Source organism: Eremothecium cymbalariae, chromosome 7 (genome assembly GCF_000235365.1).
Source record: "Eremothecium cymbalariae DBVPG#7215 chromosome 7, complete sequence".
Taxonomy (NCBI): Eukaryota; Fungi; Ascomycota; class Saccharomycetes; order Saccharomycetales; family Saccharomycetaceae; genus Eremothecium; species Eremothecium cymbalariae.
Window position 1 is genome coordinate 588,436 of NC_016455.1, and position 27,996 is coordinate 616,431.

The following is a 27,996-nucleotide window of genomic DNA, read 5'->3' on the forward strand; positions in this document are numbered from 1 at the left end:
GAAGAAGTGGTAACCCTAGAGGAGACTAAGGAACAAAGACGAGAAAGGAAGAAACGCGAAGGAATTGAGAGGCAAAAGCTGTTACGTGAAAAGTATTCCGAAAGCGTACTCTGAACACTGCCAAGGTTCTATGTAGGATATACAAAATGTCCCAAGTATATCAAGCATGAACATATCTTGTATGCTCTCTTAGACGGAAACTTCTTATTATACAGTACAAACTAATTTATACTTATATAGTTGAACGTTGCTAAATAAGAAGCACCACGGGAATGTGGTATCCTTAAAACGATGATGATCGTATTAATGCTCAATCCTTATCAGCGAAGAAAATATTATGCTCATTAACCAAGAAAAGTTATTCTAAAAAGGTGGAAAAGTAAATATCTCTTCAAATCTGGTGATTAATTTACAGCGGTGTCCATTTAATTAATAATTCATTGAAAAAATAAAACACAAAAACACAAAACATATGAAAACAGGCATTAGAAGTAAAAAAACCCATGTTGAAAGTTTCACAAGAGTAAGTGGGTTCTATTTCTAATCATCCTCCTCCTCATCCTCCTCATCATCATGGCCCATCAATGCACTGAACATGTTAGAGGATGCCTGCGGCATTGGCACATCCTCCTTCAGTTGTTTTTGTTGTTGGGAAAACCTAGATGAAGGAGATCTTGTAGTTATAAAATCATCCTTGGATGTTGTTGGGACACCTTTTTTTTGATCCAGTTCTACCCCCTATTGAACTATTTTGATGTCTGGATGCAGATCTAGAACTTCCCCTCATTCTTCTTTCCCTCTCTTCAGCTGCTTTCTTGGCTGCTTCCTCCTCATGTATTTGAGAGATGGTTTTAGGACCCTCGTCTTTTGCGCCACCATTCCAAGAGGCCCTTCTCATATCTTTCAAATCTAGCAAAGAAAACTTAATTCTAGAGGATATTTCACAAGTACCAATCACTTGATCCAACATAACAAACAACTGATCTAATAGTGCAGAACCCTCCAAAGTACTTCCATTGGAAGTCGTCAAAGAGTCTCTTTCAAATTGTTCACCAACAGTGTTCAACAATTCAATTACGGACTCTAAAGTTTCTTCGGATGGCTCCCCTGTCAAATCCTTCATTAGTCTACGGAAACACTGGAACATCATTTTTGAGGTCAACAAATTAGAACGGTATAAGAAACCAATTAAACGAACCAAACCCAAGCCTCTTCTCTTGGCAGCAGCAGCCTTATAATAGTCATCAGACATAAGCTTAACTTCAACAGCGGTTCCATCCTCAGCAGTCGGAAGACTGTCCGCCCAACCTTTCTGGAACTCTGTTTGACATCTGTCAAATAAGTAATGCAAAACCAAAATTGGACCCACCTTCCCCTCGTTTTCTTGATCCTTAATCTCTTTATCTAAGTCTTTAACAACCTTACCACATAATTGAGCATACATAGAGGACCAATGAGGTTCATCTGTAGCCTTGAGGAATATCTGTTCAATAACAACCTTCAAAGTTTCACCATTCTCTTCCCACTTAGATTGGTTTGCAATGCCAATAATCTCCTCAGAAATAGGATCGAACTTTTCCAATGTCAATTTATTCAACAGAGATTTCATCTTTCTTTCAGTTTCTTCCTTCTCTAATAATTCAGTAACACCATCTGGAGCAAGCTTCTTTTCAGTTTTCTTTAACTTAGACTTTGGAATCCATCTGTTCGCACTTGGAACCAATGGAGCAACATCTTCTCTCTGTCTCTCTTCCGCCTCTTGTTTAGCTTCGCGTTCTTTCCTTGAAGTATAAGATCCTCTGTTTGATTTCATTTCATCCCCCATTCTCTTGGACTTACTTCTCTTTGACATAGATTTAGAGTTAGATCTGTCACCCATTCTTATAGAGGATGATTTTTTGTTGAAGCTAGAACCTGAAAATCTATCACCACCCTTGGTTCTAGAAGACTTACCAGAACCTGGTGGAATAACGATTTTAGTTACAACTGCATCTTTCCATTTAGAGTCTAACTTCAGGTTTATCTTATCGCCAAATTGCAGCAAGAATTCTGGTGGGTATGTATATTTGATGCTCTGCTTCTTAAACCTGTCGGATGGCGCTTCGATTATGTCAGGGTATTTATATGTGTATATGTCCTCAACAGCTGGGAGGGTTTCAAGTTTTGCTAAAAACTCTGACATAGTTAGTCTGTCATCATCAGCATCATCAACGTTTTCGGCATCTGGTTGAGGATTTTCAGTAGGTACTTTAGAAACGGGGCTTTGAATTGCAGGGTCTGGGATAGCCGCTTCTTTAGATTCAACTGGCTCATCAACTTTCTTAGGCTCTTCAGCGTCTGTGTAAACTTCAATGGCTTCATCAGCAGCTTTAGGAGGAATATCTACGGGCTCTTGAACAGTGGTTGTCCCAATAACAGAAGCATCATCCAAAGAAGCAGCAACATGGAGTGGTGCCAACTCTTTAGTTGGTGTGGTAATAACAGAAGTTGCGACAGTACCAGACGCTGGGGTTTCCTTGGCCTTTTTTAGTCTTAACAGTTCTGAAAATGTTAGGGCAGATGGTTCTTCTGAAACTATCTCCGAGTTTACGGCTTCAACTGCAGCATCTTGAGAATCTAGAGCGGGAGCTAAGGAATCTTCAGCAGACATCATCGACTCTTCGTCATCTATAGAATCATCGGATGAGGTTGCCAAAAATTGGTCCTTCACTTGATCCTTCATGTTTTTCCTTTAATTTAATGGCAGTGTCAGGCTTTGGATCATGAGTGGAATCAGCAGGAGAAGTCTCTTTAACTTCATCCTTTGAATCAACAATAGAAACCTCCTGTGGAACGGAATCAGCGACTTCATCCTTCGAATCAACAATAGAAACCTCCTGTGGAACGGAATCAGCGACCTCATCCTTCGAATCAACAATAGAAACCTCCTGTGGAACGGAATCAGCGACCTCATCCTTCGAATCAACAATAGAAGCCTCCTGTGGAACGGAATCAGCGACTTCACCCTTCGAATCAACAACAGAAACCTCCTGTGGAACGGAATCAGCGACCTCATCCTTCGAATCAACAATAGAAACTTCCTGTGGAACGGAATCAGCGACCTCATCTTGCTGTAATGACATATCCTTCTCGGTATCCTTGGTTTGATCTAGTGTATCCTCATCTATAGTGTCATCAGTATCGTCAACGGCTTTTTTCTTAGCTAGCATCTCTTTTCTCCTTTTAACCTCAGCTAAAAAATCTAACTGAGCCTTTTTAGTATTTTCGTCAGCTCTCTTTCCCTCACTGACTAAAACGGGACCTTCAGTGAAAGCGGCAATCGTAGCGCCAGCAGTAGTCATGGGAGTAGCTTCCGTTGCATGCTGTGCCAAGTGAATCGCACTCAAATCCACATGGTCCCCCAACTTGTTAGTAATCTCGATCTTTTTCGTGATCGGAGTTGTGGTGGCAGAGGAAGGAGTACTAGATTCACTACTCTCCTGGCTGACTTTGTACTTCGGATTCATCATTGTTGGGGGCATTGCCCCCTCATACCCCATCGTCGCGGGTGAATAATAAGGTGTGGGACTGTAGCTATAAAATCCCCCAGGAGCTGGATTCGGAAAACCGTTTGCAACAGGTCCTGGATAATATTGCATGTATGGAGGTATATTCTGTAGACTACCATACTCATTACGCTGACTCCTTGCATTCTTACTATGGCTTTTCCCTTGATATGGTCTCTGCGTCTGGTAATGCTTTGGAGCTTGCGACCTTCCTCCTTGGATGCCACTATTATTATTCTTGTGGAATTGCGATCTGCTGCTATTTTGTTTATTCTGGTAGTGTCTTGCCTGCCCTTGTACTTGCACTGGCACTTGACCGTGCACCACTTGGCCCTGACCTTGCGGAGGCAGTGGCTGCTGCACCTGCTCCTGATCTGCCCCAGTTTCAGACATACTGTAAAAAAACCTTTAAAATAACTTTATTATTCCCTTTGGACTTTCTCTATCAGGTTTCACTGCGTAGGGATCTTCTTCAACAATAAATCAGATTAAAAAGATATCCGTTTTAGAATAAAACGGATTCACGAGCCACCCGCTAAACCTAACTAAAAGCCTCTAAATTGAAGGGGGGGAAGATCTAGATCTCTAGAGTGTAAGCTTAGTTACTTGAGATCTGTGTTTCTATTTAAAAACAACCTCTCAAAGGAATATATATATGTATATATTGCAATTGAAAGGTTTAAAATAAAGATTGCAAAATTTTCGTCTTGGAAAATTTTGCTGAATATTATCGCATCCTACATAAGGACAAGGACACCGTTTATAATGATATTCAAATATTTAGAGAAATTAGGATATGGTACATACTGTAAGAAGGGAGCCAAAAGAGTTATTTGAAGAGTTTAGCTACCGATATGGCCGTCTCATCATTCTTATTCATGACCTTCGCGACTGCAAGTTCAAAATCCTCTTGTGTGACGTGGATTCTGCGTTCTCTAAGGGCGTACATGCCAGCTTCGGTGCAGACGCCCTTGACGTCAGCACCTGAACAGCCATTCATTTTTTCTGCAACCTTACGAAGATTGATGCCTCTGGTGAGGTTCATTTTTCTTGAGTGGATTCTGAGAATCTCTGTTCTTGCGGCGACGGTTGGGGGGGGAATTCGATTTTTCTGTCGATACGGCCCGGGCGCAACAATGCAGGGTCTAGGATGTCTAGCCTGTTGGTGGCCATGATGATTTTGATGTTCTTTGAGGTTTCAAAACCGTCTAACTGGTTGAGGAGTTCCAACATGGTCCTTTGGACCTCAGAGTCGCCGCCACCGGAGCCGCCCTCCACACGACTAGAACCGATAGAGTCAATCTCGTCCATGAAGATGATGGATGGGGCATGTTCACGGGCCATGACGAATAATTCACGTACCATACGCGAACCCTCACCGATATATTTTTGGACCAACTCAGCACCTGAAACACGGATGAACTTACAGTCTGTGTGGTGCGCCACCGCTCTTGCTAACAACGTCTTACCTGTACCCGGTGGGCCATAGAGAATAACACCTTTAGGCTGTGCAATACCTAAACTTTCGAATAGTTCCGGATGCTTTACAGGGAGTTCAATTACCTCCTTGATTTCCTTAATTTGCTTCCTCAAGCCGCCAACCATGTCATATGTAGAGTCTGGCACTTTTTCCACCATCATAAGTGACACCAAAGGATCTACCTTGTTCTCCAATATCTTGTGCAGAACATATGAGTCGCTCTTCAAACAAACACGTTGAGAAACCTTGAGATCCTTCACATTGATATCCTTTGCAATATCCACAATATATTTCCCCTCCGGTTGTATCTTAACCAATACCTTCTTATCACTTACCACCTTCACAACTTCACCAACGTAGGACCCAGGCTCCTGCAATAACCTCAATTCATCCTTGATAAAACGAACTTTATCGTTTAACGCATTTCTCTGTGCCTCTAATCTACGTAAATTTGCAGTCTTAGTCCGAATCCTTAGCTCTGTCTCTTGAATCTTCTGCTCAAAATAGGGTTTTATACCACTATCGTGGGTGTTCAATGGAACTGTGCTTACTTGAATGGCTGCCATCAAAAAAAAATACCTTTACGACTAGTCCTTCAAAGCCTTCAGTCCACTTTATATAACTCAGTACTTTGATCTTCTTTTATCTGCTTATAAGTTGGTTTTGCCACCGTCCTGAGGGAAGAGCTCCATTTTTAGAGCGCGAGCTCTCGTCTTTCTCAACTATCATGAAGAACGATTTCACCCTAATGTACAAGTCAAATCATTAATATCATCCAGCCGTCTACTCGCCCTCCAATCAGCTGCAACTAATCCCATGGACTCCGAACATCCAAAAACCGTTTGCGTAACATGCGGTGCTACAGTGCCGTTTGGCAAGCTTGTGGAGATTGTACTTGCTGAAGAGACTTTATCACTTCTTGAGGAATATGCGTACAAAAGGCTCTTTATCCAGTTTGGACGGGGCTACGACGATGAATATAAGAGCAAAGTGTCCTTACTTGGTGGCAATTATATCACCAAGTCCACATTACCTGAACTAGATGGCGTTGCTACTACCATAGTGCAGTATCGTGGGTTGGAAATCATTGGCGTCGCATTCCACTCCCAAATAGACAAATTTATTGAGCAATATGCGTCATTGGTAATATCCCATGCGGGCACAGGAAGTATTCTGGATGCTTTGAGGTCGTCCAAGCCATTGATTGTGTGTATCAACAGCTCGCTAATGGATAACCATCAAGAGGAGATTGCTGAAAAACTCCAAGAATGTGGCCACTTATGGTCGATCCATGGAAACGTAGAAGAGCTTTGTGTTGCCATTGTGAGAAGCCAAAAAGAGACGTTGCAGCCCTTGAGAAATGCCTACAACGAGGACTTTGCAAGACTATTACTAGACGTATCTCATAGATGAGCCATCGAATTATGTGGCAATTGAGTAAATTATATACATATAATAGAATATATAATGGGATACACAATGCAACAGATTTTTTCGACCAGCAAAAAAGTACTCCGCGACGGGGAATCGAACCCCGATCCCGCGCGCGACAAGCGCGAATTCTAACCGTTAAACTATCACGGAGGATTTGTTGGAACCAAACCATTTCTTGTAAGTTACATATACTATTTTATTGCACGTGATGTATGCAGAAGATCACGTAATTGCAGGCGAACGTTCCTATATGTCTGATCAAGTTATTTACGAGCACAGATACTTCGGAGTCATATTTAATTAACATATGTAGCATTTTAGAATGTGTTTTTGAAGGGAATCAGTCGTGCGGAAATCTCTCTTCCATAGCGTCAACAGCAGGCGGGGCGGTATGTGCAATACCGCCAGCCTTTAAGCTTGTGGGTTTAAAAAACCTTAATGCCATACTGCTTAATACCACTGATATAGATGAAGCAGCCATGGCAGCGCTAGCCCATACTGGGGATAACTTGGACCTTTTATAGGGATATATGACCCCTGCTGCAATCGGAATGCATATGATGTTGTAGATAAGCGCCCAAGCGAAGTTAATTCTTACTCTTCTGATGACTTTCTTGGATAATTGTAGTAATATCAGTAATGATGCTAAAGGTCTCATTGGGGAAATTATCACAAAATCTGATGAAATCGTAGCTACATCGGAGCTGGAGGCTAGTGCTATTCCGACATCCGCAGTTGCGAGAGCCGGTGCGTCGTTGATACCATCTCCAACCATGGCTACTACAGTGGGTGCTCCTGGAACCATACATGATTGTTGAATCCACCTTATTTTGTCAGCTTTTTCGTCAGGTAACACTTCAGCTACGACATTGTCTATATTTAACTCCTTGGCAACGGCAGAAGCAGTTTGAGTGTTATCTCCAGATATCATCCAACATATGATGCCTTCATCTTGCAAACGTTTAATAACGGCCTGAGCTTCAGGCCTCAAAGCGTCTCTAACTGCCATCAACAAAACGGGGACGTAACTGTCTGAATGAAAGTATCTTGGACATTTTATTGCTGTGATCATAATACTTTTACCTTCACTTTTCCACTTTGCCAGCATCTTTAATTGCGTGCTATTCAAATGGCAGTTATTATCAGACAAAAACTTTTCATTACCCATAATTACACTTTCAGGCTTTAATTTGTTCCAAAGTGGATCGTTGCCAGAGTCATCTACAACAATAGCACCTCTTAGACCACGTCCTGGAATTTCCTCGCATTCAGGTACTTTTACAGTACTAAGGTGATTTGAAAACTTTAATGAAATAAAATTCTTTACCGCCAAAGAAATTGGATGTTTAGAATTGGATGCTAAATCACGAGCGAGCTGAATAGCAATCGTTCTAATTTGCAAATTGAGATGAATCGAATAGTTGGTAACCTTTGGATCATGGCCAACAGTTAAAGTCCCAGTCTTATCGAAACAAACTACAGAAACCTTTGATGCAACTTGGAAAGCAGTGCTACCACCACTAGATAAAATCCCGTATTTAGCTGCTAGACCAGCACCAACAAATAAAGCAGTAGGTGCAGCTAAACCAATACCACAGGGACATGCTATAACGAATACCGCTATCGCAAATTCCAAAGACCACAGAGGCCAACCACCGATGTCATTATCCAAATAGTGCTGCGGTAACTTCCCTGACAATCCCAAGGATAGCCAAACAATCCAGGTAATAATAGCAAGTATTACAATTATGGGTACAAAATAACCAGTTAATACTTCTGAAATCCTTTCTATCGGGGCGCGTTTAAGTTGTCCATCACAAACAGTCCTTATAATATGATCCAACAACGAATCACCGTCCACAGCTGAAACCTTAGCGATGATTGCATTAATTCCTACATTTACAGTTCCTGCATGAACTTGATCTCCAATAATATGAAGAACTGGCATTGACTCGCCGGTCAATGAACTCTCATCAAACTGTGATTCTCCTCGAATAATAATGCAATCCACAGGAGGTGACTGGCCAGAAACGATTTTAATGTAATCACCAATTTCCAAATATTTTACATCTATAGTTCTGTCCTTACCAAAACTATTCTCGCCAACTTTGTCCAATAAAGTTGCAGTCTGCTGCTTCAACGACCCTAAAGCGTTGATGGCATCGGTAGTTTTCCTTTTAGAAAATGCTTCCAATAATTTTCCAATAAACAGAAAGAAAGTCAAAAATACTACTGAATCAAAATAAGTAGCTGTATACCCCATATGCTGTTCTTTGCGTTCGGCCATAGCTGATATGATCAATAATGCAATACTTGCAAAATATGCCACAGTGGTACCTAAGGACATCAATAAATTCATGCTGCCAAACCTGAATAACCTTCTACTCCAGTTAGTCCGCTGACGCCATAGTAAGCTGACATCCTTGATAGCTTTTCTATGGAAGGTGTCTGCAACAAAGAAATATACTGGAGTACTTAAGATAAATAATATCCAAACAGCCCGCGACACATTTCCCACCCAAATTGGCTCATCTAACCACATTCGGAATCCACTGTCTTTTGGTACCAAGGACATACCAACAATACCAAGCACAAAGGTTGGAATTGCGATGACGCCAGTGAAAATTATCCTTTTAATTATCTTTGACGTCTCTCTTTTAGACATATTTTCGAGATGCTCATTTAAAGATTCCTCTGCAACAATACTTACTGATACTTTTGTAGTATTTTCTGCAGAAATTAACTTAGCCACTTCATCGATTATGCCTCTAATTGTAATTCCTTGTTCAACGTTTGGAATATAGGTAAATTTAATACATGGATCATTTAAGGTAATAGAATTCTTAACAACTAACTCAGGGCCTCCATACGTACGTAAAGCCAGCAAGACCTTTTCAGGGCATCGTGGACAATACATGCCATCAACTTTAAGCATAACCGTTCTTGAATGATTATGAGAAGATGTATGATCGATAACTTCTGGAGCCCCCATGAGTTCAAATTCGTAGCCACAATCTTCTATACTTAGTTTTAAGGTCGCAATCGCATCCCTATCAGCACGATCAGAAATGAATATCCCCGTTTTGGAAACTACGTTAACTGCAACATCAACTATAAATTTTATGTCTCCGACAACATTCTGAATTGCTGACACACATGAAGCACATGTAATACCGCCAAGACCAACTTTAATCTTATATTTGGTCTCAGTTGTAATCGGTAAAACCTCAACTAGCTGTGCGCCAAAGCCGCTGTCCCTAGTAACATCAATGAGTCTTTGAACCAACTGCTTATTTGGTATGATGACAGTACCAGTATTAGAATCCAAATCAATAGAACAAGGGCTACTCACATCTTCAACACGAGGAACTATGTTTTCAATTGCAGTGGTGACTCTTGTGCAATCTTCATTATTTGCCAAACCTGAAAACTGGATAGTTACTTGATACCTTACAGGATGAGCACCCTTTAAAACATCCGCAGATAGTTCACCACTACCCTTTTCTTTTTCATTCTGGCAACTCTTACAATTCGCTACGTGCTTTCTATGTCTTCTTTTGCTGGGTTTAAACTTGTTTAACCAAGGTGGAAGATTCCACTGACGTTTCTCTTGAACGTTGAGTTCCAAATCAGAATTCATATAAATATCATTCACTTCAAAACCAATATCCGTTAAATCCTGCCAAATAGTTTTCTGCAAGCTTCTCGTCAGCTTTTCTTCTGAATTTGTACTTAGCAAATCAACTGAACAGGGAGAAGACTTTTCAGTGTCAGAGTTATTATTGGTACTAGCGGCAGATAACATGATCGATATAAGACCTTTCGACCTATCTAGATCCCAACGAATAACCTTCAACTTCACCAACCCCCATCTACCGGCAAAAAATGGAAATAAATTCCAATAACCTCCGTTAGTACCCCGATATTTATACTCATTAACTGAACCAGTATAGATGTCATCGGGGAAGTCAAAGTATCGGGCCAATACCTTTTTAGTCCACAGCTCGCATTGTTCACAATGCAAATTACCGATTCTAATATTCAAAATAAACATATATTGTAAATAAGATCCAATGCATCCTACTTCTTGTTCTAAAAATAATGTTGTACAACGAAAAGTTTAAGCTGCATAAATATGTTTGCGAGATTTTAACTGACGACATGGTTTCCATTTCTGTATCCCGCCCTGTCACAGCTGTCCAAAAAAGTAACGATTACAGAACGCCAAGATACAAATCATATATTAGTAATTTAATGGATCACACAAAAAGCCAGCGACTAGTTTATACAATAATTTGTTTCCTAAAAACATAAGATAAGCTTTTATGCAACTAGATATTGTCATAAAGAGACTGAGAAATTTTTGGAAGATATATATTATATATATTAGATATGGATATATATAATTAGTAACAGCCACGGCAAAAGCACATTATTGATTCAAGCATGTGCAGAGTGGTTTTAGAGCTGAATATTTGTAGGTTCATACTAGTTGAACACCTTCTGCGTTTCTCTTAAGTTCACCTATGAACTCTAGAAATTTGCCCATGTTAATGTCGATACCGTATTTATACACGTAAGTGCTGGATAGGTAACTGGACAATAATGCTTTTAAATATTGCACTGGGACGCTATCCAATACAGCTTGTGGTCCAGAAACATCAATTAACAATTTGGGGATAATTTTGTTCAATAATAAATAGTTTCTTAAACTTAGGTCATTCAGCCATAATTCATTAGAGTTGATTAGATCGTCATTCAACTTGTTGATAGTCTGGGACAAGATGTTCGATAACTCTGAAATGGGTTCTTTAGTTTCCTGGTTCAATGACCACAATCTTTCAAACTCGTATATTGCATTTCTTTGGACTTTTTCTTGAATTTCAAGAACGAATTCCTCATATAGAGGGGTTCTCTTGCCATCAACTTCAACAAATTTACCTAAGAAATCTTCGTCGCTTAAAGCTAGAGAAGCCAAAACCTCCATCGAAGATGAAGTGACACCGCCTTTGTTAGTAGATGCATCTTTGAAAAAGATACATCCATGTTGTTCTAGAGTAACTTTAGCGGGTTGGGAGAAAAATAAGTTGGCACCTTCAACAATATAGGGGATCTTACATTTGCCAGATTTTTGGTCAATGTAATAAGGTAGATTGTTAATGTCTACAGAAGATGGCCTGCCACCGCATGGAACAAACAAATCGACACGATCAACAAACTTGAAGATTTCGAAATGGAATCTGTTCCTAAAAGTAGTACCGTTGGCAACAATGGTGCCATTGGGTAGCATTACGTCCATCTCATCAACTGAAACAAAAAACCCATTATTTCCCAATTTGGAAGTATCAAAGTGTGAAGCCATCTTTCTTTCCTTAGCCAACCTACGCAATTCCGCTTTATCCAACCCATTTGAGTCACATAACACACCAGATCCATCAACGATCGCAACATATTGTTCATTATCTGTTGAGAGTAATATTTCATTAGAACCCAAATCTCCGTCGGGACCGCCTGTTTGAAACTTATTCAATTTGGTTGATTTCAAGTTTAAGGTTTCATAAAGTTTATTGATATATGCACGGACGCTTAATGAGGTCATTCCATATTCATCATGAGGAATACCACCTAAATCGGCTGTTTTACCTGTCAAAAATGACTTCCACCAAGGACAACCACGTTTACGGGCATGATTGGTAGCCCAATTCACAAACCCTGCAGTACCTTCGTCGGGACCAAAGAATAAGATTTCTTCATGTTCTAGTAGATCAACATATTTCTCCTTCTTTGGATCTTTGATTAGGATGTCAATGATAGCATCAACATATTGAGAAAATGCAACAAAAGTGTCGGTTGACCCTGTCAAGGCAGGATTCATCAATACAACACCTTTAGAACCGCCTTCCGGTATATCCTTATTCTTTCTTTGCTGAGTAGAGGCAAGACCATAGTTCTCATCAATAACCATCTTGGAATTCATGTCGTATTGATCTTGAGTTCTGGAACACACAATTCTGATGCCACCACGTGCAATATCACGGAATCTTATATGGAAACCTTTGAAAGTGCTACCCACCACGAAGAAAATACCGAATGGAGTTTCTGGATATTCTGCTACAGGCATTATTAGTTCAGGGTTTAACCTAAATGAAATCGCAACTTTACGAGTAATAAAGAAATTGGTCTTTACGATAGATTGATTGAACAACTTCAATGTTCTTAATATTAATAGAGCCGGCGAATCGTTCGCAATAAACTTAGTTAGATATAGCTCAAACTCATTGTCATCCTTGAAGGGCTCCAATCTAGACATCCGCTGATAGGACAATGTTTTTTCAAAACGAGATGTTTGTGTGGAAGTGTAATGAACTTGGGCAAAGTTCTTGTAAAGTTTAGAGACGATCTCTTTGTACTTATGCAAAATGTCTATGATCATCTGCTGAGTAAAGGTTTCATTTCTTAACTTCTTTTTCAAATTGTTTAACACCTCCGACATCGTGGTGTCAGTGGGTCTAACGCTCAACTGTTTCACTAATGTATGATAATCTTGACCTAAACGGTTGATAAAGTGGTTGACAAAAATCGATCCAGTGTGGGCATATATCGCCTCCTGCGGCGAAAACTGCCTCAAACGATATAAGTCATCAAAGAAGTTGTTCGGAATGGCGTACAACAACGAAGCTTCTCTTTCCACTTGCAAAATAGAAAGCGATAGATTTTGAACAATATCCTCTGGCTGTTCGGATTGGTTTAGGTAGATAGAGTAGATAACAACCCCATTAGCAAATGTCTCAGTAAATATCTTGGATGGCTGTAAGTGATAATAATGCAACAAAGATGTTAGAGCTGAAAAATAACGCTTGGTTGTATTTTTCCTAAACGCCACAATCAATCTGACCTCATCACGATTGGCAACAGAGTTAAAAGTTTTAATCACAGGCCCTTCACGCTCAGAAAGTAGATGCATCAACTGCCCATATAACTTCTTATTTTCAGCAGACGTAACCTCAGACATAATCACATCAGAAATTGGGTCGATATCCCCTCTGACCAACGCCTCCGCATCGATATGAGTACACTCTCCAGGATACTTGGTTTCATACAAAAATAACAACTTCAAACCATTCTCCCCAAAATACGAAACTAACCTGTAAGATGAATCGGAACTATCTAAATACTTGGCGTCTATTTCATTGTCAAAATCATCACCCGTCTCAATAAAAACTGCGTGGTTGTCTGTTATAACTTTCTTCTTAATAGAAAAATCCCCAGGAGCCGCCCCGCTATCCTCACTCTCCCCAATTCTTGACCTAGCAAACGACTCAATCTTGGCTGCATATAGCGTATGAATGATATTCGCAATACTATTAGAAGATTCCTTACTAAAAAATAAATCATCAATACCCAATGACTCATAAAACCAATCAACCTCCTGCTCCATCAAAGTCTCCGGCATAAACCCCTGCTGGTCCAAAATATCAATCACCTCCTCCTTCTGCACATCTTTCCCAGAGAAAGAAACCGAATGATAATCAGAAAACGAAGATATCGATAACGACGCTATGTCCGGAAACTTTAGGTTACTCTCTTTCTGCATTGTACCTTTTTTTAATCTTGTTTCAATTTCAACTTGAACTTCAAAATTCTACTTTTTCTTAATATTCAAACCAGGAAAGAAACAAACTTCCGTTAAACTCTCTAGTTAAGACCTTCTTTAGATTCCCCCTTTCCACCTAATTCTTGTTATTAATCTCAAAATCAAACCGATTGTTGCTTATCACTGTATCTAAAGGGCTAAAACCACAACTCCTGTAAATACCAGGCGAGATATCGACTATGTTTTTGTTTGTGTTATTCCTGTTAGGCAAAAATGACTGTTGAAAAAAAATTCAACCAATTTTAAAGAGAACCTTTGGTCTACCTAACTATATAACTCGAACTTCAAATATTATTAATACACAAAAATCATATCCTGTAAACCGTCACTAACCGGTAATCTCTTTACCTTTTTATATACCTCGCCTTCCCTTCTTGGCGGCCGTCGCATTTCAAAACTTCCTTTCTTCCACCTTCAAAACCATCTCTTAGTAACTCCCCCTCCAGATTGCTTCCTAGCATCCGTAATGCCAACCAGACCTTACATGACCTTTTTTCCTAATGAAACCATCCCAAATATCCACTCTTTCAAAGAATCTCCATTATTAGCTATTCATCTCCAAGTCTGCGCTATTCCACACGGCACTTTTCCCGAGCAAAGGCAACATCCTCTCGCTCTCTCTTTTCCTCTAACATGATCTTTCTGCTCACTAGCCATGGAAAAATTGCCTATATAGAAAAATCGTCTCCAACATTTAATAAATTATAACTCGTTCTTGATTTTAGAGCCTTGGATTTCCCCTCTGCCAGAAAGAAAAGATGTTCAACATTACGCTTTGTTGAACAAAGGCTACTTCTACAAGGCTACTTCTACTGCTCGGCAGCTCGCTGTCATGCAAGCACACACATACACACGTCTCACGTTGTTTTTTTTAGAAGACTTAGCTGTTAGGTAAGATTTCAGCTAAATTATATGCCTCATCTCAGTACCGTCTTAGTAACATCTCATTTAGAAGTTATCAACAGCGGATTGCTTAGCAAAAACCGCCAGCTGGCATAAGAATCGTACTAAAACCGCTATACACTGTTGAATGCTCGAGGGAAAGATGCTGGTAACTCCAGATGTAATTGTAGGCCTTTCTGTCTCAAGGTACATAGTGTATGATCTTATGAATACTATGCCGGGAATGCTTGATTTTCAAGCTGCTAGAACTAGTAGTACGTTAAACAAAACACATGATAAACCCACACGTCTTGTAGCCCAGCAACTGCAGCCGCCTTTGGGAGTTGCAAGCAAGCACCTGTGAGTCACTGGAGCCAGTGATAGTGCTGTGAAGTCAGCCGGTCCTTTCCGGTGTGCCTCTGTCTTTTCCTCCACACCTCCCGTTGTCCTTGAGAAACGATCGAGACACACGATGTGATTACGTAGGCATACGGTTACCTAGTCCCGATATGCGCCTTTTGGGGCGTTGTATAGTCTTCGCAGCCCCAGGCCGTAGTTTTGCATTAGACACGTCAGAGAACCAACAAAAAAGCTGGAGCTGTGTGCAAGGCTGGTTTAGATGGGAGGCAGCTAACGGTCACAATTGGCAAGCGGTACAGGAGGGAGGGAGCAGCAGGTCATGGGGTGCGTGCTTTTGAAGGTAGGAGAACGTTGGTTCTCGAGGATTTGCTGGTGATATCACGTTGTACGTTGTGGGCCTTGAAGGAGCAGGAATTCTGCAACATCGTCGTCCTCCCGAGAAGTCCCACGGATCAGATGGGTTAGGGTCTTAATGGGTAGTAATAAGAGTTGGTTAACGGAGCTGCAGGATCATCGCTACGAGCGAGGCTTCTTGAATCTCTTTTGAAGTGATTGATCTGAATTTTTTGTTAATTTTTTGTCTGGTTTGGTTTGACTGGCTTATTTATTCCCTTTAAGAGGGGACTAAAAAGGAAGATGTATACAAATTTGCCTAAATCGTGTCTTACCGGCATAGTTCTTACTATCTCTACACATTCGGGGCCGCTGGTAGTGTATCATTATCCACCTTTAAGTCAACCATGTGCTCTTGAGAAAGAAAGGAATGTTGGTGGGACGTCTAGTTCATCGGAGCAGACTGGCGAGCAGCGTATTGGGTCAGGGATGTCATTTCGATATTACTCAAACACGGCCGAAGGGGAGGTGGAGGACAATGTGTCATCATCTTCATCAGGCAACGTTTCGGATGCAACATCTGGGCTGAGCGATAGCGAATTATCAACAGACTATGCAGATTATTCTTCCTCCTCGTCATCATCTGAGTCTGAAAATGAATCTGGAAGAGCACGCGGAGTAGAAGAAGAGGAGGCAGAGGAATTAGAAGAGGTAGCGGAGGCAGCAGCACTAGCAGCAGCAGCAGCGGTAGCAGCAGCAACAACAACGGCAGCAACGGCAAAGGGAGAGAGCGCCAATAGCCATACTGCTAATGCAGATAGTACTATCCCTGAGCCGCTTGAGTCAGGAGCATCATGTCCTTTTCCTATTGATTCATCCTTTAATCAGATGTTGGAAGCTCAAAGTGTTGTGGCAAGTAGTATCAACGTGCCTGCGGCAATTACAACAGCAGCCCCGTCCACAAAGCCTAAAAGCATCAAGTCTAGACACTCGCAAATTAGTGCTAACAAGTTATTTCAATATTTGAGCACTAATAATGATATAGCAGAAAGCCGCAGGCCATCAGTATTTTCCAGGTTGACTTCTAATGAGGACATTGATCTTATGAAAATGAACGAGTCAGGTAATTTACTAGATCTCGATTCATTGCCCAGAGCTCTGGAAGATATTGAGGATATCGATGTTAGCAATATTCTAGATGCGCGAATTTTCCAATCTGAATACTTTCAAGATGTTTCCAAGATTATGAATTTCAATTCTGAATTCGTTGCAGAGATATGTTGTCCGCCAAAGGATATGTGTAATACTAGGTTTGAGTTTACAATCGATGAATCTTGTTTCTTGGGGTTGCCTATTCATGTAGATGAATCTGGTCGATGGCGGAAACGAAGGAATAGGAAAACTCCATTGAATACTAGATCCAAGAGGTCCGAGAGTGGGGGTGCGGTGAACACTACTGATACAAGTCTTGGTAGAGCGGGTTCATCTGGTAGCAAAGCTCATGAAGAACTGCAGCAGAATGAGCAACAGCAGCAAAATATCGATTCTGACCTCGGAGAAGGGTTAGGTATCCCGGTAAAGAGCGATCAAGGTGGTGGTGGCTATGAGCATGAGGGTAAAACTCAAAGAGATGATAATGAAGAGATGCAGAAAGCTGTGAATATGTTCCATGTTTGTTTCATTATGAATCCACAGTTGGTTGAGTATAACGAGCGTGTAGATGATATGTACCATTACGTTGTCACTAGGCTTTCACTGATTCTAAGGTATCTTCAGGACAAAACGGGATACGTAGTTGAAGAGTGCCACAAGATTCTCAAAACTCGAGATCGTATTCTCAAACAGTTGAAACAGATTAAAAAAGTTCGCGGGCAACAAGCTTTACAAGGGCGTTACTTATATGAATATATTCTCAAATCCTCATCATTGGCTCGCGCATTAACCAAATGTTTTAATTCGATCGTCAATAATGAAACTGTATCATTAGAGATTGGCAAGTACAAAGTTCTTTCATTACAGATTCCAATAAAAAATGAGTTTGCAAAATTGCCAGATCTGAAAATCAACCCTGTTTTGCGTGGATCATTTTTAACTTCGATTCTAAACCTAAAGTTTCTGAAAGAACCTACAGACCCAATACCTGGAGGTGCAGTGGTATTTAATGATAGTAATTTTTTTGATGAGGAAAATGATATATTAGATTATGCTTTACTACCGTTAGATGAGGTTTCAAATATTATCAGAGACTTAGAGTGTTCTTCCTTTCAAAGTGACATGATTAACCTATTAATGGCTAATTTGGTCAAAATTTTAAAACCAACTGTTCCCTTGCGCTCTTATTTATATCTTATCGACGAATTATTGGGGACTAACTCAACGGGCGCCAATACAGTTGACGGAGGCGGAGTACTTGGAACAAGCTCGTCTAAAATACAAGCTCATAGAAATTCATTTGAATGTAATATGTTACGTTCTATTGCTTTACATTTGACTTATTGGCGGCACACTAGGATCATCTTACCGATATCTTCCAAAAACACGTACATTGTTTCACCTCTTGCCCCAATCCGGGGTACTGCAGTAGACGATTGTGACTCTCGAGATATGGATATTGTTGAAGGAGAAGCATTAATATACCAAAACCAAGAAATCTTCCATTCTAAATTTCCAACGTTGCCCACGTTACCCTCGTTTCTTAGCTCGATATCGACTTTAAAACCACGGTCGTTTGGGCACTTAATCCCATCGAAAGAGCATAAATTCTTGTATTTGAACGCACTTAGCTGGCTGATTAGATACGGGTACCTGACCCAATTACTGACGTTCGTTTGGATACGGGTGGATAGAAGAATTAAAGTGGCGGTCGATGAAGATTTGGAAAGAGAGGGTGTGAGGAAATGGAATAGGAAGTCGAAAAAGGAAATCAACAACCCTCATGATAATGTAGTAACGGTGAAAAAACCAGTTGCGGACGGAGGCCCTGATCGCACCGCCAAAGCAACCGAACAAGACTTCACTGACACCACTGCCGCTGGTACCAAGACGACGGCCACAACGGCCGTCACGGCCACAACGGCCGTCACGGCCACCACGACGACGGTCCCGACGACCACAGTGATCCCGACGCCTGCGGATGCGACCACAACAGCATCCAATGCTGGGGTGGCTACGCATGCGACCAATAGCGACAGTTACTCGGATGAACAGGAGTCGTTGGACGGCGATCTATTCGAACAGCGTGATTATACAATTATATTGGAACCGAAAACAGCAACTGCGTTGGAAAAGAGATGGTTGTATAAATGCATTGAAGGTCAACCAACTGATATACAAATGCTGTTCCGAAAAATAGTGAAATACTTTAACGGCAAAACCCCATTAGAGTGGATAGTTCTTAAAGAAGGGGTCTCAAAACATGAATTAAAGCGATTACTGGCTTCTCTGGGAGACTACGCAGTCGAACTCAGGCATTGGTAAGCGGAGAGAAGAACATACTGCAATAAATAATAATAATAATAATAAAAATAAAATAATATAATAATTATGATAAAAAATGGACCGCATGTTGAGGATACATCTAACCTGTAGATATTGAAACCTCTTGTAAACATATATATGTATATAAAACTAATACTGTATCAACTTCCAACATTTAAAATAAAATACGACGTAGTGAAGGGGATGGTTGAAAGGCAGTGATTGGGGGAAGAAGGTATCAATCAGTTGGTGTTGAAAGGGAAACTTGATTTTGTTTTCTGGTTTTCCCCGCCCCCTTCTGGAGAGACCCGTTCGATTTTATCATACCAGGAGACAAAATTTGAAATAAAATAAAATTTAAAAAATAAAAACAAAAAAAAAGAATTAGCAAGATGGCCGTTAATATTGAGTTCAGTAATCCAAAGATTGTGGCAACTCGTTACCATTGCCATTTGAAGGATCCTGACTCATATCAATTGGCATATAAGGTTGGTCTAACATTGGTGTCATCATGCCTGGTACCGGGTTCATTGGCATGCTACCGTTCATAGAACCGTTTGGAGGTGGTGGTATTGGGTAATAAAAGTAAAATGGTTGGTTTGGATTTGAACCTGGTGGTGGTGGTGGAATGGAGTAATCCATTGGGTAGTAATATGGTGGTTGGTAGTAGTATGGATCAAACCCATGCATGTGCATATTTGTGTTGCTACCGTTGTTGCTGTGGCTATTGTAGAAACGCTTTTTGCCGGAATTCTTTCTTCTAACAGTATTACTGTTGGGGTTGCCCTTGGTGTTTATAGGGGGTCCACCTGCAGAGGAGCCATTGTAGTTTGTCGTGGCGTAGGTGGATGCCCCGTCGTCGTTACCGGCAGAGCCAGAAAGTTCCGAAGAAGTCTCTAAATTAAACCCAAACTCAGAACCTTCCCCACCATCGTTTGCACGAGAACCAGCTCCACAGGCGACGGCAAAACTCTTGCGCCTCTTGTCCTTCAAGAAGTTGCTGTTGGATTTCAATGGCGGGAAGTATTGGTATGGCGAATAAGGCAAGGTCTGGAACGAACCCGTGCTTGCCCGCCTGCCAATGTTAATAGGAGGCGGAGCAAGACTCAATCTGGGCCCATGGATGTGGTGCATGTTGTGGCGGCGGTATGTGTTTCTTCTTTGTCCGCGGAAGCGCCTGGACCTGTGGCCGCCAACCTCTCTATACTGAACATGCATTGTTCTGTTCAAAAAGCTAGCGTGGTTTTCCCTTTCCAAAGCGGTCGCAGTAGCCTCTTCGGTTTCATATTTGATAAATGCAAACACCTTGGTGTTGTTGTCTTTGAATATCAAATTCACATCCTCCACTTTACCATGCTTGGAGAACCTCTGAGTCAACTTCTCCTTTGTAACGCTTGGATCCAGCTGACTTACAAATATGGATTTCTTATCAATAACAATCGGGTCCATCGTTTCTTCCTCTTCCTCCTCATCCTCCTCCTCCTCATCTTCATCGTAATACTCTTCCCCTTCAGATTCACTGTGTGTTGTTGTTGCAGCAGGTACAGATGCTGCAGCACTACCGCCCGGAGTTACAGGCGCGGTGGCAGCAGGCGCGGTAGCCATCGCGGTCGTCGCGGCCGGAGCAGCAGCAGGCCCAGACTTGCTAACTGCACCGGAAGCAGCACTTCTCAACCTGGCCTTCTTCAAAAGATTTAACCTTCTAGGAACCTCGATGTTCTGCACCCACTCAACAGTCCAGTCGTAACCGGGCTTCAAATTAATAAAGGCCCGGATGGCGTCGTCACGGTACGCAAACTGCACAAACCAAGCCGATGATCTATCAATAGGGTAATAGTTTTTCTTGAACGCGTATTCTCTACTGGCAACCAACTGCTCCAACTCTCCAAAGGAGGAACACAACTGGATGATCTCGTCGGACGTAACCTCCGGCGTTTTTCTGTTTCTAGTAGAAATAAACAAGGTACGGTTGACCTTGGCCTTCTCACAACGGATCGTCCGCCCATTCAACAACGTTCCCTGCGCCTGCTTCAACGCCCGTTTGGCGTCGTTGTCGTTGGTGTACTGCACAAACGCATACGGCCTGTTCGAAGGATCCCTCAACACCTTCACCATCGACAGCTCACCGTACTTCTTGAAAGCCTCCGTCACAGACACACACAGATCGTCATCCGTTAAAGAAGCCGCCAACGAAGCAACAAACACACACGACGACGGACGTCCGCGCCAGGTCTTCGAGTCCCCCGCCTGCTCCTCCGCAGCGGCGGCACCAGCGGCACCACCACCACCGCCCGCAGCACCGCCCGCATCCTGCGACTCCTCGTAAATATCATCCAACAACTGCTCATCGTCATCATCCTCCTCCTCTTCCTCCTCCTCCTCAGACTCCAGATCCTTGGGATCTCCGAATGTCTGCGGCAACTCCTTGGGCTGGATCCCCGCGAGATCAGCGCTAATTAAACCAGAAACCTGCTCAGTAGACGTGGACAACGTAACCCGCGAGTCTGAAGGCAGAATAGAATAGTTCGTCATGGCTGAAAAAATAAAATACCCGGAAACAAAAAAACAAAAACAAACTGAACTAACAAATAATGATAATGATAATGATAATAAAAAATTTAAAAAAACGAATTTTTTTCCTTTTGCTGAACGTAACAATAAAAAAACGCACGCGCTGCCTTATATTATACGTCCTCTTTTTTCCTTATTAATCCGCGCAGCGGCTAAAATATGATAATGCGCCGAAAGACAAAAAAACTGAACCAAAACGGGGGCGGTTAAAAAAAGTGAAGCGCCGCTGATCTAACAACAACAAAAAAAAGAAAGTACAAAAAATAAACCTTTCTTTTTCCCGGATATTGGCGGCAATCGGCTGGAAAGACGACGGCGGCGGCGGCGGAAGCTGAAATAAACAACAGTTTACTGCTCAAAAAATAATAGTAATAACAAACCTTGCACTTGCTTCGGCTTTGTTTCACGTCGTTCCCTTGGTATATATTGGCAAAGACTTTTTTTCTGTTTTAGAATAAAACTCTTTTTTTCCTTTCTGAAACACCTTCAAACAGAATTCGTAGAACCAAAAACAAAAAAATTATTAATGAAAATAAACAAAAAACTCTCTTTTATAGCAGCAGTAGCGTAGTAAAAAATAGAATAGAATAGGCAGATAACTTGATAAAGAATATGATAGCTTTCCCTTTTTGCAGTTCTTAATAATAAAGGATAAATGAGCTGTTTGGAGAAAAAAAATTTATTTGGATAGGACTCTTTAAAAAATGGCTAGAGTATTCTTCTGTTCTTTTTCTATCTGGATAGTAAGTATAATAATATAAGATGCTTCAACTGGACCTTGGCAGAACAAATCTAATGTGTGTGTATGATATATATAAGTTATGAATGAAAAGAAGAAGAATTTAAATAAAAATCCATATATATAATAATTCTATCTCAAAACCAAATATAAACAATCCAAAGATATAATAACGGTAACGAGATATGATTTACGTCGGAGACTAAATTATGTCCCTTATATATTTTTTTTCTTAACACTTCATGGGTTTTCTTTTGATCCTTAATTTTTGTTTTTTCTTTACTATGGGGGGAGACACTGTACAGAGGGAAAAAAGTTTGATCTCCTTCTTATTCGGTCATAAAAGGAGATTCGGAATGATTGAACGGATTGAAACCGCCAGGGAGAATGATCTGATTCTTTATTATTGTAATTTGGTGTATTTTGTACTGTCAAAACACACAACAAGCAAGCGAAAGAAGATATCTATCTCACAGAGACACAGTAATGTTTGTTGTGCGTGTGGCTACTACCACACGCACGCATTCACGCATTTACGCAGTGCGCTTTGCGCACTGCGTAAATGCGTGAATGCGTGAATGCGTGCACATAATAAGAGGATAGACCACTGCTACTACGCCTCCAGCTGCTCCCGCTCTCTCCTCGCCCGCTGTCTCTCTCAGCCTGTTCCTTCTTCTTCTCCTTCTCCGTACCCATACATGCCTGCTGGTATCTCGCGCTCCACCTTACGTGTATACGTACCCCAGAGGGATTGCACACCAGCGGATTGAGCACAGAGACATATGGTACATATTGTTGAAAACCGTCCTTTGTGCGGCAGTTTCTGGGGGATTGCACACATAAATTCTTAATTTAGTTCTTTTGTCGCCACCAATTGTTCCCAGAAACAAGGGATATGATGTCCTTTTTTTACAGCAGCGGCAGCGACAGCAGCAGCAGCAGCAGCAGCAGCGCTGCTGCTGCTGCGCTTCCGGCTAAATTTAACTTTTCCTTTACAACTGGAACACACGCAAAATCGACAATTGTTCTCTCTGCCGTCTCCCGCTTCGATTGTTCCCAGTTTTCTCTTTGTTGCGTCTGAAACAATTTCTTAGTGCAGCGGCGAGCCTGATTATACATATATAAAACCTGCCCTTACTAAAAACATAATCAGCTGTAAAACAAAAAAAACAGAGAATCGAGATTTCTCCGTGGCGTGCGGCAGACAATGTCTCATTCTTCGGACGCAGACAACATATATAGTACAACTGGTAGCGAGTTCTGGCTCAATTTCCCTGAGAAGGCTGTGGGCGGCGGCGTACAGAAATAATCACACGAGATCGCATGCGATCTCGTGTGATCTGATAAGGATGTTGTCTCCCGAAGGACAATCGTCAAAAGAAATATTGCGAACGTATTTCCTGCATGCAGCCCGGTTTCTTTTTGTCGCAGAACATCTTAATCTAGCGTATTGTTTACTATTATATCCCACCAGGGCAAAAATGGCAAAAAATAGAAAAATCCCTAAGAACCGTCTTGTCTTGTCTCGTCTCAGGCATGCGGTAGGTTATATTTGGCAAAAAAAAACTCTTTGTTCTCTATTGTATTTTTTTCTTTTACTAGATTCGATACGAGTGGATCAAAACAAGGAAATCAATCGGTTCGATCTTAATTGAAGCGATGCTTAAAAGGGAAAAATCACACAACGTTATTTGCTTTTTTTTCTTAAAAAGCCGGTTGAGCAGCGACTGCAGCCGCCCGGGAGTTTAGGGTGCGGTCGGTGCTGTGCAAAAAAACAAGGAGAGGTGTTTAGCGCCCATCTTTTCCTTCTTGGCCAAATATAATAACCTGCATTCGGTATTAAATTAATCACTCACGCAGGGTTTAACAGAAAAAGCAAAAATGACACTCTCTAGGGCACTTTTACCAGCCTGGAGTAAGCTGTCGTTACGTGTTCAAGAGATGCTGGAAATAACGATGATTTACCAAGGTAGCAGATTTCTACTGCTTTGCAGGCGGCAGCGGCGGCCTATGTCTTTGGCGTCTTTTGCATCTCCCTTTTTTCTGGTCTAGATAGTTACGTGTTCTTCTACATGTTGCACAGCCGCTCGTCGTCCGCCACCGTTTTCTCTCCCTGTTCAAAGAGGAAAATTCTTGCCGGCTAATTTTTACAAACTGCGTGCTGGAACGAAACAGGTATCGCTCCCGTAGCAATCTCCGAACGCTGAGTGTGCGGCGCCCCTTTTGGCAGCGTGCCTGTCTGTCCATGGACAGCCGCCCGCGCGGGCGCGGGCGGCTGCAGGGCGGTTACCGCCCGTATGCGGAGGCGCACACGCACGATCTGTGTGGGTACTTGCGTTGCCTCGTTCGGGTAATCTGTATCTCCTGGATCGGGACAACGGCGGCAGATCGTGGGGACAGGAACAGGCCGCGATTGTTTGCTGGCGCGCGGTGTTTTGCTAGGCGTCAATAAGGGACCATGGTTTTTTGCCCACCCCCTGCTCAATCAACTGGTGCGGGGCCCCGGCGGGGCCCCAGCATATGTCTGTGTGGCAGCCCCCCCTAGCACCTAATTATCCGGACCGGGTAATAACCCCCTCGGCCTGCACCCCCTGCGGGCACTGTCCAAGATCCCCGGCGATCATGCAGCTCGTCCGCCCGCCGTGCCCGCCGCGGGCCTGTGCGAAAGCGGTGAGTGGACACGTCTTGTTCTGAATCACTTACATTACGGGTGTATATACTTAGTGGGTATATATAAATACTACGTATCTTTGTGGGGTGGCGCGGCTGCGGCACGGGATTGGCGGGGATCCTCCTGCCGCCCCCTATTGTACCGGGTAGGAGGAGGGGCCCAGGTCCGGCTGATCGAGATCTTCGTCTATGTCCATATCTTCGTCATTCCCGGGGTCGTTTACGGAGGGCGGGTGGTTTGGCAGGACGGAAAGGGAGTCTTTATCTTTCGAAAGGACTATTCTTACGGGTTCCTTGTCTTTAATCTCGCCCTTTAGTATGCGCAAGGCTAGCTTGTCTAGGATTTCATTCTGGATTAGTCTGTTCAATGGTCTTGCTCCCATATTGTCGCTGTAGCCATACTTGGCCAAGAATTGGTAGGCGTCAGGGGTGATCTGTAGTGTGTAGTTTTTGTCGTTTTCCTGGAATCTTGTTTCTAGTTCCTTTAGACGGATGGATATTATTTTGTGGATGGCCTTGTGGGAGAGTCTGTTGAAGACCACGATGCTTGATATTCTGTTGAGGAACTCGGGCTTGAAGTGAGCTTTCACGCAGGCCATGACAAGCTGGCGGGTGTCTTCGTGTATCTCCGGGCGGGGCTGGGCGGCTATGTAATCTGCTCCCAAATTGGAGGTCATGATGATTATAGAATTGGAGCAGTCTATTGTTTTACCTTGGCCGCTGGTGATTCTTCCGTCGTCCAACATCTGGAGTAGGACGGTCAAGACGTCTGGGTGGGCTTTTTCGACTTCGTCGAATAGTAGCACGGAGTAGGGTTTTGTTTTTAGTTGGTTTGTTAGGAAGCCTCCTTCGTCGTAACCGATGTAGCCTGCAGTTGTGCCTAGTAGTTTTGAGACGGAGTGTTTTTCGCTGAGTTCGGAGCAGTCTATTCTGATCATGGCGGTTGGGTCGTTGAAGAGGAATTCGGATAGTTTCCTTGCCAATTCGGTTTTACCGGAGCCGGATAAGCCTAGGAAAAGGAATGAGGAAGGTTGTTTTGGGTTTGAGAGGCCGGAGCGGGATAGTCTTACTGCTTTTGACACAGCTTTGATTGCTTCCATTTGGCCTACCACTTGGTTCGCGAGGGTGCGTTCCATATGGATTAGTTTTTCATTCTCGGATTCTGTTAGTTTGGTGACGGGGATGCCCGTTAATCTTGCCGCTGTTTCGGCTATTGTGTCGGAGTTGACGACGTTTTGGATCATCAAGTCTCGCCCTGCCTTCTGTTCTTCTTCGCTTACTTCAAGCTCTAGAGCTGCGATCCGCCTCTTGACGTCTGGTATTGCAAAGTACCTTAGGTCGGCTACCGTTTGGTAATCGCTATGGCGCTCGGCATCCAGCGCTTTATTTTCCAATTCGTCTAGTTTGGCCTTGGCCTTTGTTAGTTCTTCGTGGCCCTGGCGTTCCTCTTCGTAGCGTTGGCGCAAGGGTTGCAATTCCTCTTGAATGGATTGCTCCCTTTGTTTGGCGTGTTGCAATCTTTCCTTTGTCGAGGGGTCTGCGTCTTTATCCCTTTCCAAAGCATTGATTTCGATTTGTAATAGCTGCAATTCTCTCTCTTTCGAATCTAGCTCTTCGGGCTTCGAGTCACGGGCTACAGCTACACCTGCACATGAGATATCGACCAAATCTATGGCGGAATCGGGTAATCTTCTGTATGTTAAATATCTCTTCGCTAGCTGTGCTGCTGTTACTAGTGCGCTGTCAAGAATTCTCACACCATGGTGGATTTCGTATTTACCTTGCAACCCTCTTAGCATGGCGACTGTCTGCCTCACGGTTGGCTCAAATACGTCTATCCTTTGGAACCTTCTTTCAAATGCTCCATCCTTCTCGACAATCGATCTATACTCATTGTTCGTCGTGGCTCCGATCACCTTCAAATTACCACGTGAGAGTGCGGGCTTCAATATATTGGCAGCATCGTCTTTACCGTTGCCCATTAACATATGGATCTCGTCGATAAACAATAAAATTGAGCTCTTTGAGTCTTCCACCCCCTTAAGAACCCCCTTTAACCGCTCCTCAAAATCACCCTTGTACTTCGCACCGGCAGTTAGAGCAGCAAGGTCCAACGAGAATAACTTGCAGCCTTGCAATATTTTAGGAACATCGTTGTCTATTATCCTCTGTGCAACACCTTCAATAATCGCCGTCTTACCTATGCCCGGCTCTCCAATTAGACATGGATTCGACTTGAGCCTCCGAGCCAAGACCCGGATTGTCGACCTGATCTCCTCCTCCCGACCAATAACAGGGTCCAACTTCCCTAGACTAGCCTGCTCGGTCATATCAATTGCATACTTGGTTAAGTATTCCAACGGCTGGCTTGTGTCTGCTGCGCGAGAATCGATCTTCTGATTCCCCCTAAGCTCTAGTGCCTTTTGTTTAATCACATCCGGCTCCATTGAGCATTCTTTAAAAATTTGAATAACTGAAGAATCCTCAAGCAAGGCAAACAACATATGATCCTGACCAATAAATGAATCCTTCTGTTGTTTCTGAATCTTGAGCATATTTTGGATCACACTTGCAAACCCATGTCCCTGCGAAAGTTGAGAGGGCGGTGGCATTTGCGAAGGTGTCCGCACTAAACTTTTGTTAACAGCCCTTCTGAATGTATCGTAATCATAACGAGCCTTCTCGACTAGGTTCTGCAAATAACCAGCACCTCCATCCTGAGGCACCTCCACAAATGCTGCCAACAAATGGATTGGAAGCAACTGGGCATGCTGGTGATCTCTTGCTAGTTGTTCGGCATTGACCATAAGACTCAAAGCCTTGTCTGTAAACTGTGTTTCATCGACCATCT

General features: G+C 42.4%; 6 protein-coding genes, 1 non-coding gene and 2 further genes across 7 annotated transcripts; 2 read left to right on the forward strand and 7 right to left on the reverse strand.

The window, feature by feature from the left end:
* Positions 1–540: 540 nt before the first annotated feature.
* On the reverse strand, positions 541–3,938 carry Ecym_7282 (the record flags this gene model as incomplete).
* A 436-nt stretch (positions 3,939–4,374) lies between these two features.
* Ecym_7283 lies at positions 4,375–5,591 on the reverse strand (the record flags this gene model as incomplete).
* A 250-nt stretch (positions 5,592–5,841) lies between these two features.
* ALG13 (N-acetylglucosaminyldiphosphodolichol N-acetylglucosaminyltransferase catalytic subunit ALG13) lies at positions 5,842–6,438 on the forward strand (the record flags this gene model as incomplete). Its single annotated transcript, XM_003647892.1, has 1 exon — positions 5,842–6,438. One exon carries the CDS (start codon positions 5,842–5,844, stop codon positions 6,436–6,438), a length of 597 nt encoding a protein of 198 aa, XP_003647940.1.
* A 99-nt stretch (positions 6,439–6,537) lies between these two features.
* On the reverse strand, positions 6,538–6,609 carry Ecym_7285. Its single transcript has one exon. It is a non-coding gene; the product is annotated as a tRNA-Arg (tRNA).
* Positions 6,610–6,799: 190 nt separating this feature from the next.
* Positions 6,800–10,513, reverse strand: Ecym_7286 (heavy metal translocating P-type ATPase; the record flags this gene model as incomplete). The annotated part of the gene is made up of 1 exon (XM_003647893.1): positions 6,800–10,513. One exon carries the CDS (start codon positions 10,511–10,513, stop codon positions 6,800–6,802), a length of 3,714 nt encoding a protein of 1,237 aa, XP_003647941.1.
* A 429-nt stretch (positions 10,514–10,942) lies between these two features.
* Positions 10,943–14,053, reverse strand: GDH2 (glutamate dehydrogenase (NAD(+)); the record flags this gene model as incomplete). The annotated part of the gene is made up of 1 exon (XM_003647894.1): positions 10,943–14,053. One exon carries the CDS (start codon positions 14,051–14,053, stop codon positions 10,943–10,945), a length of 3,111 nt encoding a protein of 1,036 aa, XP_003647942.1.
* A 1,938-nt stretch (positions 14,054–15,991) lies between these two features.
* NPR3 (Npr3p) lies at positions 15,992–19,165 on the forward strand (the record flags this gene model as incomplete). Its single annotated transcript, XM_003647895.1, has 1 exon — positions 15,992–19,165. The coding sequence occupies one exon, from the start codon at positions 15,992–15,994 to the stop codon at positions 19,163–19,165; it is 3,174 nt and encodes a 1,057-aa protein (XP_003647943.1).
* A 411-nt stretch (positions 19,166–19,576) lies between these two features.
* On the reverse strand, positions 19,577–21,697 carry RIM4 (Rim4p; the record flags this gene model as incomplete). Its single annotated transcript, XM_003647896.1, has 1 exon — positions 19,577–21,697. The coding sequence occupies one exon, from the start codon at positions 21,695–21,697 to the stop codon at positions 19,577–19,579; it is 2,121 nt and encodes a 706-aa protein (XP_003647944.1).
* A 3,582-nt stretch (positions 21,698–25,279) lies between these two features.
* On the reverse strand, positions 25,280–27,994 carry HSP104 (chaperone ATPase HSP104; the record flags this gene model as incomplete). Its single annotated transcript, XM_003647897.1, has 1 exon — positions 25,280–27,994. The coding sequence occupies one exon, from the start codon at positions 27,992–27,994 to the stop codon at positions 25,280–25,282; it is 2,715 nt and encodes a 904-aa protein (XP_003647945.1).
* Positions 27,995–27,996: the final 2 nt, after the last annotated feature.